The sequence below is a fragment of the Rhopilema esculentum genome, chromosome 18 (assembly GCF_057945365.1).
Source record: "Rhopilema esculentum isolate cy_ngs chromosome 18, ASM5794536v1, whole genome shotgun sequence".
NCBI classification, from domain to species: Eukaryota; Metazoa; Cnidaria; class Scyphozoa; order Rhizostomeae; family Rhizostomatidae; genus Rhopilema; species Rhopilema esculentum.
The window spans coordinates 2746219-2756707 of record NC_142832.1 but is presented as its reverse complement, the minus strand read 5'-3'; the positions used below and the strand labels follow the sequence as shown (position 1 = coordinate 2756707).

General features: G+C 37.0%; 2 protein-coding genes across 2 annotated transcripts; both read left to right on the top strand.

The window, feature by feature from the left end:
* Positions 1-5462: 5462 nt before the first annotated feature.
* On the top strand, positions 5463-6368 carry LOC135680982 (uncharacterized). The gene has a single exon (XM_065195234.1). The coding sequence runs from the start codon at positions 5463-5465 to the stop codon at positions 6366-6368; it is 906 nt and encodes a 301-aa protein (XP_065051306.1).
* Positions 6369-7965: 1597 nt separating this feature from the next.
* Positions 7966-8871, top strand: LOC135680983 (uncharacterized). Its single transcript, XM_065195235.2, has one exon. The coding sequence runs from the start codon at positions 7966-7968 to the stop codon at positions 8869-8871; it is 906 nt and encodes a 301-aa protein (XP_065051307.2).
* Positions 8872-10489: the final 1618 nt, after the last annotated feature.

The following is a 10489-nucleotide window of genomic DNA, read 5'->3' as shown; positions in this document are numbered from 1 at the left end:
TTGACTATTCTCTATACAATACAGTAAAGATACTTAGCTCAGCATTTCAGCATGCATTAACATAATTAACATAGAGAACTTCGCTTTAAATCTCTTAGGCTATTTCGGTGTTATAAGCATTTCAGCATGCATTAACATGATTAACATAGAGAACTTAGCTTTAAATCTCTTAGGCTATTTCGATGTTCTTAGCATTTCAGCATGCATTAACATAATTAACATAGAGAACTTAGCTTTAAATCTCTTAGGCTATGTCGGTGTTCTAAGCATTTAAGCATGCATTAACATAATTAACATAGAGAACTTCGCTTTAAATCTCTTAGGCTATTTCGGTGTTCTAAGCATTTCAGCATGCATTTACATAATTAACATAGAGAACTTCGCTTTAAATCTCTTAGGCTATTTCGGTGTACTAAGCATTTCAGCATGTATTAACATGATTAACATAGAGAACTTCGCTTTAAATCTCTTAGGCTATTTCGGTGTTCTAAGCATTTCAGCATGCATTAACATGATTAACATAAAGAACTTCGCTTTAAATCTCTTAGGCTATTTCGGTGTTCTAAGCATTTCAGCATGCATTAACATAATTAACATAGAGAACTTCGCTTTAAATCTCTTAGGCTATTTCGGTGCTCTAAGCATTTCAGCATGCATTAACATAATTAACATAGAGAACTTCGCTTTAAATCTCTTAGCCTATTTCGGTGTTCTAAGCATTTCAGCATGCATTAACATGATTAACATAAAGAACTTCGCTTTAAATCTCTTAAGTTTACGTTGGTTTACTAGGCAGCACATATTTATATCTTGTTAGCAGGTAAATCTCAAATCTCAAACATCCACAGCAATAAAGTAGCAATTGGTTACTTTCGGGTTTAACAAGAAGGCTGGGCTGGGCTAGGCTGGGCTGGGCCCCTTAGCCGTATCAACTAAGAAGCTCGAGCAATCTAAACCTATCAAAAATGAGAACCACATGCTATGGTACAGATACCGTAGGGTGCACGGGTCAAAGAATATGGGCAAAATTACCTATAGAAGTGAAAACTTCTGTCACTTTGACTGTTTTTAAAAAACATCATGTCAAAGAAAACAAAATGCAAACATTGCAACTGTAGGATTTGCAAAACTTTTATATATGGTTTAGGTTTTTTGTAATTATTATGTTCTTCTTTTGCATACACCTTTTGTAATACACATACACATTATAATAATAATAATAATAATAATAATAATACACCATTGCTTGTTAGCAATGAAATATAAACGTTATAATAGCAATATAATTAATAAACTTCTTTCATCTTACACACTAAATTTCACCATTCATGTTGGTTGTTAAATTTCAATTAATTTAACTTGGGAAGTCGCTTTAGGGAAGCATTCCGCTTGAAAATTGTTCATACGTTTCATTTCAAAAAAATTGTCAATGAAATAAATTGTTTTAAGGTTTCCATCAGAAAGTGTTGTAATAAGAAGGTGTATTGCTAGGCCACTTGTCACTTTTGGTTCCAAAGTTTAGTGGCGTGCTGGCATCAAGTTGCAAAGTTTTGAAGCCAGTTTTTGGTGTCTGTTTTAGATAGGGAAGTTGGAGACAAGGGCAGTAGGAGCAGGCTCCTCAAACGCTTAAGAATTATTATTCATGCCCTTTTTCTCCCCGTGCCCCAAACTTTGAAATGCCATCGCAATAAAGTTATTGGAACACATTTCAACATTAACTTAGATTCTGTCGTTTCATAGCATGCATTTATTTTTCCTCTTCTTTCTTACCAACGAAATAATTCTCGAACATTTGTTTTGTCTACCAACAAGTTATGCAACATTCAAGAAAGTTTGAAATAGTAAGAAAGCGACTAGTGATTGTGCAGCTTATGAGAAGATAACCTGCAATGTTTGCACTGACAGTGTACGACGACATGGCCTAAGTAAAGCAACAATTGAATTAATAATTGTAGTTGATTAGAATAAATAATGAGAGATCGAAGGAAGTTTCAGCAACAATCATTGAAATTACCTTATGACGTATGAAGTGCCAACGTTACCCGATTAACATCAATGTCGATTAAGCGATTAAGTTTAAATTCTTATACAAACATAAAAGTCTTTATTAATATTAGTCTTGCCAAAGTCTGCAAGTTTGCATTGATTCAAAGAAAGCTCAAATACACATACTTCACTTTTGTTTTCTTTACACTGTACAAATTTTGGGGACAATTTACAGAAACAAATGCATGGTATTAGGTCAAACATAGCGGAAAACGAATTGGTAGAATTATGTTAAAGTTTACAAACGGTTTGAAACCTTGCTCTGAGAAATCGTACGGAAAATGAGTTTCTAAGCTGCAAGTTGTGTTTTGATCCAATGCGAAGAACAAGGTGTTCAGTTCAGTAATAATTGAGATCTACATCAATGTCATTAAGAATTTCATTTTTGTTACTGCGGCTGTTTCAGTTACCGCGACCAAAAGAGACAGACAGTCCCCCAAAGGGGCAATAGTACACTAGGGAGGAAATAACACCCTCAAATGTGGCCTATGCATCCTCCAAGTAGCATAAGCGGTCAAATAGTGGTCATGTAGATGTCCCACTTTTTTCTTATCTTTGTAGAATATTTTTATCCTCGGAATAACTTCCTCTTTGGTCACTTTAAGAAAATAATTAAAGGGCCACTCCAGCCCAAAAATGGTCAGTAGTCAACTCATAATGAGGAAGCTGCCATTACTACTGGCCCCGGGGCCCTACGAATTTTTGCAAGTTTTAAATGGTGTCCTAGGGTTTCCCCATATAGATCTCTGTGTGTTTCTCTTCATAATTCGTATAATTCGTTATACACCTATTAAAGCTTTTTACCAAACTTGGTGTATCTCAGTTTTTGCAAATGTATGATATGTTGGGAGATTTCATTCCAGTTCATTTATGCTTGCTTGGATCCGGGGTCTCAAAAAAGATTGTGCAGCCCTGGGGACGAAGTCCGGTCCGTGGAATTTTCGGCATTTCTCAGCAAAGACCCCCAGTTAAAACAAAGTCCTTGCTAGTTGTCCCTTGTGTTTGATCTTCATTTTGATTTAATAAAGCTTTTCTCATTTTGTTCTGAACCAGACTCCAGCAACCAGACTTTGTTTACAGCACCTGCAGGTCGGTCTCAGCCCCAAGTCCTAAAATAGACATCATGCTCGGACATGGCGAACATTTAACTTTTGGTTGGGCAAACGCAGTGAACTTCCAAGTTTCTTGTTTGACCTTTATTTCTTCTTCAATTTCCAATACAAAAAGTATCAGAATTTTTCTTCTTATCCACTTTTGAGCTATCTGCGGACTTGGTGAGAAAGAGCGAGCATTAGATTCTGTAGAAATTAATTATCAGTTATCAAAAAGATTAGTTCATCCTAAAGAATTCCAAAACATCCACAAAAAATTCTTGAATGTTATCAAGTTTAGATTAGCAGCATTGATGCGATTATCATCAAAGATGTCATCTCTGGGCGGTACAAGCATGATTGGATAAGATGATAATTTAAAGCCAAGTGATTGATTAAAAAGATTAATTAAAATTGTAAAATTGAATTGATAATCCTTATCAATAGCATTTGTTTCAAGTGAGAAGACAGCATGTCTATGCATTTCTAATTTAAAAATTCACTGCTTTCTTATCTTTTAAGAATACATAATGAAGCATTTATATCAAAGTTTTCACCAACCAAATGAACTGGAATGGAAAAGCAGGTTGTCTTACATGTCCTTTCAGAAATACTCTTCTAGACAATTCTTCGCCGTATAGACAAGAATTAATGGATATTAACATAGGAAGCACAGCCTACTATGTGGGAGCTGCTCATGCGAGTCTCCATAATATTTACAGTAGATTAAAGCTCTAGCATTAGAGCTTGGCAAAAAATTGGAAAGAATTCAAAGCTAAAATTAAACAGACGGATCTTACTTGCTCGTGGAGACTATGCACACCATATATTTCTAATATTGGATACTTGTAATATTGCGATTATTTCTTAGTTATATTTGTTATTGTTACAAGTTGGTGTTAATTAGCTGTTTATTAGCTAATATTTTGTTAACCAACATTAAATAAATGAATAAAAAAATCCCAACTATTTATTCTTATCTTTGGATACCCCAAAAATTGCCCTGAAATGTTTTACTTACATCTTCAAACCAAGTTTTTAATGCTACATATACAGTCAAATCAAAAGCGTTCTGACAGAAAAATTTTGTCACAAACGTTAATTGTCCGATATCCTGTTTTGAGTAATATTCATTTCTGAAAACTTGCTCAGTCCTTTGTAGAATTTGTTTGTTGATGCTCAGCAATTTCTTTCACATTTCTTTCCAAATTTCATAGATAATAAGGTTTTCTTATTGAAGCTTACCTAAATAAACGTGGCAAGCGATTCATAGCCCAACTGGCAATAAGCAAACATCAAGGTCTTATAAAGAATTTAGCACATATGTTATATCAAAAAATATATTTTAAAATGATTTAGTCTATCTAACAAAGCAGGTCAGATTTCGGCAGACAACAAAGTTTCAGTTGTACAACTTGCGTAGTCATTAAGATTTAGTGCGATAGCCAACAGTGGACTAGGTATAGGTACCTCAGTCTAAATAAATCCCTTTGCGAGGTTATAAAACTAGGTATACATTTCATTTTATCTAGCACTTCAGATTACTTCAGGAAAAACGTTTCAGTGGTATAACTTTCATAGTTACAAGGTTATAGAACAAAACATCAATATAGGACTTAACACAAGTACCCTAGTCTCAAAATTGCTTTTGTGGAATTTTTAAAGGTGTTTTTGCATCTCATTTTATTCAGCACGTCAAATAGCGCCAGACAAAATGTTTCAGTTTTATAACTTGCAAAGTTAAAAACTTGCAGGGTACCCCAGTCCAAACATAGCTTTCGGGGGGCATTTTTGAAGCCTAATATGGATTTGGAAAATTCTCAACGGCCATAAAAGTTTTACCTATAGAGCAGATCACATTGCTTTTTTGAATCTATTGCTCAGTTTTGCAAGCTCTTTCTGGTGATATCATCAAGTTGACTCGAAAAAGTCGAAAGTAGAAATTTTGCTGACCGTGCATTTTTCATGCTCCCAGAATCGTGACTTCCGGTTATTTCCCAGAATGTTCCCACAGAATATATATTCTCTTATGTTCCCAAGGCTTAAGATTATCAGTGGCCTGGCTTGAGTCATGCACAGCGTTGTGTACTTGTGTTTAGAGTTGCCACTGGTCACTTTACAATGTTGTCACATTTTGTTTGAGAGTGTCAACAGAAACAGAATCCGAATAAAAAGATAAAGTCCATTCCCTATTGCTATTGGCTGCTCAAAACCAACAGTAATGCCACTTTATTCAAAGAAATCCACAATACTTGTGTTGCAAACAGGTATCTTGTTCCTTAATTTAGAAGACCTGTTAAAAACAGCACGTTCTAACATCAAGCAATGGCCAGTGAAACTGTACTTCGATCGATAGCAAGCAGGGTTTTGGCTAGCAAAGCAGGTCCACTGCAACGGCTCATTGGCAGTCTTGATATCAAAGGCCAAGGTACTGAACATTCCTTGGCAGATGTGGATCCAGTAATGCTTTGTGATATCGGTGTCTTAAACGGCAAAGGATTGCCCCCGTTTGGAATGCACCCACACTACGGTCTTATTGCAGTTACAACCGTCGTTGAAGGGTGTTTCACGGATGCTGACAATCTGAATGGCGTGTCAGACCAACTCATTGAAGCCTTTGGTATCTATGCTGCATCTTCTGGGAGAGGCGTTTGCCACGAAGAGACGACAGCCAAAGAAGGGCGACATGTGGCAGTTCAAGCGGTTTTTAAAATTCCAGCAGACAAGTTAGACTTCCCCCCAGAAGTGATCAGAGTGGGCAAGGATGATATACCAGTTATGGATTTAGAAGGGGGCAAGTTGAGGGTGAATGTTGGTAAACTTGGAAATGTGGAGTCTCCAGTGAAATTGAAAGCATTCCCAAGGGCAGTAATGGTCAGAGCATTTGTGGATCAAGGGAAGACGATGGAAGTGCCATTAGATGGAGATCTTGAGCAAGGCTTTGTGATTGTGATAGAAGGAAAGAGTAAAATTGGAGCTGAGAAAGAGCAACTTGAGAAGGATGGAGGCTGCCTTGTTTTTGGCAAAGGTGGATCTCTGTTGATTGATAACAGTGAGGGTGAGCATGTTTGTGATGCCTTGATTGTTGCTGGAAAGCCTCTAAATGAGCCATGGGTGAAACTTCTTGGCAGAAATGGTTTTATCATTGCCAAGGATGAAGAAGAAGCAAACAAGGTGATGGATGTTATACAAAAAGAAGAAAATGATTTCAGTTTCAAGAAGATGTCATGATGGACCATGAAACAAAGCACTGGCTTATTGTTTAAATCAGCACTAACTAAGAGCCAATCAATCTCCTCTTTTACTCATTTAAGACTATTTTTGCACCAAAAGGTATGATGATGCTGCTGGGAATTTTTCTTGCTGCTGTGGTAACATTCTAGGCAATTGTATGAAAGCAATTGAAAGATTCTTAATATACACATCTATGTGTCTAATGTCTTTCGACCACTCTCTATCATTCAGCACAAACTTGTCATGCTAGAATTTCTTTGGCTTCTCTTTTTATTATCTACAGTAGAGTACGGTTCAAAGATTCCCAAATATTTATCCTCATATTTTGAGTACTTCACTAATTGGCCTGAAACTTATTGCTTACATCTTAAAACTAGGTTTTTTTTTAATTCTAGATATACATTAAAATCGAAAACATCCTGACAATCAAACTCTGGGATAAAAATTTGTGGTAAACATTAATGCAAAATGTTGTTTTGTCCGTGTTTCCAGCGAAAATTTCGAATACTTGTGCAAGCTTCTTACAGAAAATTAGGATCTGAACCAGCGCAGAAGCTTTTTTTAAATTCTGAGATTTTTCCTTGCTCAAAGATGCCGGAACGACCGAGGGACAAAGGGGGCAGGCTTGAGTAACAGGGCATTTAAAAGAAAACTCCCAGCTTCTATTAGATCCTTCTACTAACTGCCATTTTATTTCGATCTTCTGTAGGTATCTTGAAAATTGTCTAACTTTTAGCATAAAAATGTCGAGGAATGTTGTCATGAATTAAGCACAAAAATCAGGATTTCATATCATATGAATATCTTTTATTATTGCAATTGGCCGGCTTCGAGGGCAATTTAATTAAAAGGGCACTCTGGCCCCTCTTGCCCCTTCTATCAAAGGCAACAGCGGTCGCCCCCCCTACCCTGGGTACCAGACTCACTATATTTTATTTTACATATAGTGAGTCTGGTACCCAGGGTACCCCCCCTTCTATAGCGTCCCTGCTGGCACTAAAATTTTCTAGAGGCATTAAGATTTTCCAATGTATTCAAGTTTAATATACAGTATAAGCTAAATCTATTAGAAATAATCATGGAGGTTGAAAAGGAAAGGGGCTTGCTGCCAGAGAAGAAACGATGTTTCTATTGTTGTCTTGATTCTAACTAAACTCAATGACATACAAATTAAAATAATTACATAAAAAATAAAAATGCTGACTAATGATGAATTAGGATGCATAAAGATGATAGATCTAGGCACAGGACGGGAAAAGCTGAGTCATCGCGGCATAGATGAGAGGATTGAAAACAATTGTAGAGGGTAACGGTTGCTACTGGTCGCTTGACAATGGAGCCTAATTTTTGTTTGTAATGTAAACAGAAACAGAATCCGAATATAACAATGCAGTCAATTCGTTCTTCAAAGAGAGTTTTTGCTATTGGCTGCTCACTAGTAATGCCACTTTGTTTCAAGTAATCCTCTATACCTGTGTAGCCGGCGGGTAGCGCAATTCATACCTAGTCCTCCTTGCCTGACAGAACAGAGCAGAGATAAATAGATTTTGCAGTTCAGTAGTCCTGTTATAGCAGCATATTCCAACATCTAGAAATGGCCAGTGGAGCTGCACTTCGATCGATAACAAACAGGGTTTTGGCCACTAAAGCTGGTCCGCTGCAACGTCTCGTTGGCAGTCTTGATTTCAAAGGCCAAGGCACTAAACACCCCTTGGTAGATGTGGATCCAGTAATGCTTTGTGATATCGGTGTCATAAACGGCAAAGGACTGCCCCCATTTGGAATGCACCCACACTATGGTCTTATAGCAGTTACAACCGTCGTTGAAGGGTGTTTCATGGATGCTGACAATCTGAATGGCGTCTCAGACCATCTAAATGAAGCCTTTGGTATTTATGCTGTATCTGCTGGGAGAGGCGTTTGCCACGAAGAGAAAACAGCGAGAGAAGGGAAACATATGGCAATTCAAACGATTTTTAAAATCCCAGCAGACAAGTTAGACCTTCCCCCTGAGCTGATAAGAGTGGACAGGGATGACATACCAGTCATGGATTTAGAAGGGGGCAAGTTGAGGGTGAATGTTGGTAAACTTGGAAATGTGGAGTCTCCAGTGAAATTGAAAGCATTCCCAAGGGCAGTAATGGTCAGAGCATTTGTGGATCAAGGGAAGACGATGGAAGTGCCATTAGATGGAGATCTTGAGCAAGGCTTTGTGATTGTGATAGAAGGAAAGAGCAAAATTGGAGCTGAGAAAGAGCAACTTGAGAAGGATGGAGGTTGCCTTGTTTTTGGCAAAGGTGGGTCTCTGTTGATTGATAACAGTGAGGGTGAGCATGTTTGTGATGCCTTGATTGTTGCTGGAAAGCCTCTAAATGAGCCATGGGTGAAACTGCTTGGCAGAAATGGCTTTATCATTGCCAAGGATGAAGAAGAAGCAGACAAGGTGATGGATGTTGTAAAAAAGGAAGAAAATGATTTCAGCTTCAAGAAACTTGCATGAACATATTTAGCTTCAGGAAGATTTCATGATAGCCCAATAAACAAAGCACTAGAGCGATTTCAATTTACTGTTTAAATCAGCTCTAACTTCCATCATCCAGTCAGCACATAATACCAACCCATCACCCTATTTTACTCAGTTCAAACTATTTTTTGCACCAAAATTTATGATGATGCTTCTAGGAATTTTTCCCACTGCTGTGGCAATAATGTTGACAATTGTATGATAACAAGAAATGACATTATGATGAAGAGTATTTTATAATTTGAAAGAATTTTAAAAATATTTATCTGTTTATTTCAGTTGTTTTTATTTAGTGAAAGGAAATATTTTTATCAAGAAAGAAGTGTAGCATACTTTGATTTTCTGTTGTTGTTTTAAATTTGTTTTGAATTATTTCATTAAATCAGTGGTAGATTTTATTATAATGGGGCTATCTGTGATTTGTCACTAAACTATTTTCAGAACTGTACAAAAAGATAGGACATAGTATGAGACAAGTATCATGCAGATCTGCAAGTATTTAAGAAGCACAGGTAGTCTTTCTTAGTACCAAAGAGCACTATGCTCCCAAGTTTTGCAAGTGCGATTTCAACAGGGGGAAAGTGCCCCTTTGAGTTGAATTTTTTGGCAGAATTTATTGATGACCTGTGACCATGTGATGTGACCTTCAGCAAATGAATCACCTCAAAATGTTTTATAGGTTTTACTAAAGTTGTATGGTTGTAAAATTAACTGTTTTCACTCGAAGTAGAATAAAAAATGATTGTCATAATGTTTGAAATGCTGTGTCCAGTAATGCAAATGGATACAGTATGACAGCTGCAGTAAATTTTTGATCCAGACTCACTGTTAACTACCACTTTGTATGTAGTGGAAGTATGGTGTGGTGTGTCCCAACAGAGCTCAATACCCCCTCATCTAACTTCTCTGTCACTGAAAAAAATGAAAATTTGGTGGGGTAAAGAAGATTCCTCCTATGAATACAGATAAATTTTGTCTGACATTTTTCGATTCAAATTGGTGGCTTGGCTGCCAATTTCCACAAACTTTGTCCTTATCTTTGCAAGAGCCTCTTTATTGTTATTCTGTGAACAGCTGTACTTAACAGTTTTGGTCAAATGTTTTTGCCTTGTTGACAGCTCAAGAAATGAATGGAAAAGACAGTATAAAGGGGCCCAAACTTTTCAGACATCGATATTTATACTTTAAAAACAGACCTTTCTTCTTTATGCCCAACATTTCGATAATCAAAAAACTGTCCCTTAAGACACCTTTTATTGTTAATAACTGCTGTTATATTGGAAAAAGAGCTTGAGTCGTAGTTGGGGAACCATGTAGCACAATTGGCATGTGCCCTACTTTTCAGAAACAGATGCAGTGCCTATTTGCAGCCCTTTGAGGTTTATCTGAAGGTTTATCTCAGAGGTGTAGTGCTAGGGGGGCTAATGCCAAAAAGTAGCCAATTTCTACTTCTGCTATTGTTTTTCCCAGCGTTTTGTGGAAGAGCCCCTATAGTTATTTTGACAGCACTACGCCCCTGGTTAATCTGATATCGGAAGGCTGATCTAGATAGTAATTTGAGCGAAAAAGTGGGGAGGCCATCTAGCCCCTTCCC

Coding starts and splice junctions, on each gene's coding strand:
- LOC135680983 (XM_065195235.2), top strand. CDS start 7,966: ATGGCCAGTGGAGCTGCACTTCGATCGATAACAAACAGGGTTTTGGCC.
- LOC135680982 (XM_065195234.1), top strand. CDS start 5,463: ATGGCCAGTGAAACTGTACTTCGATCGATAGCAAGCAGGGTTTTGGCT.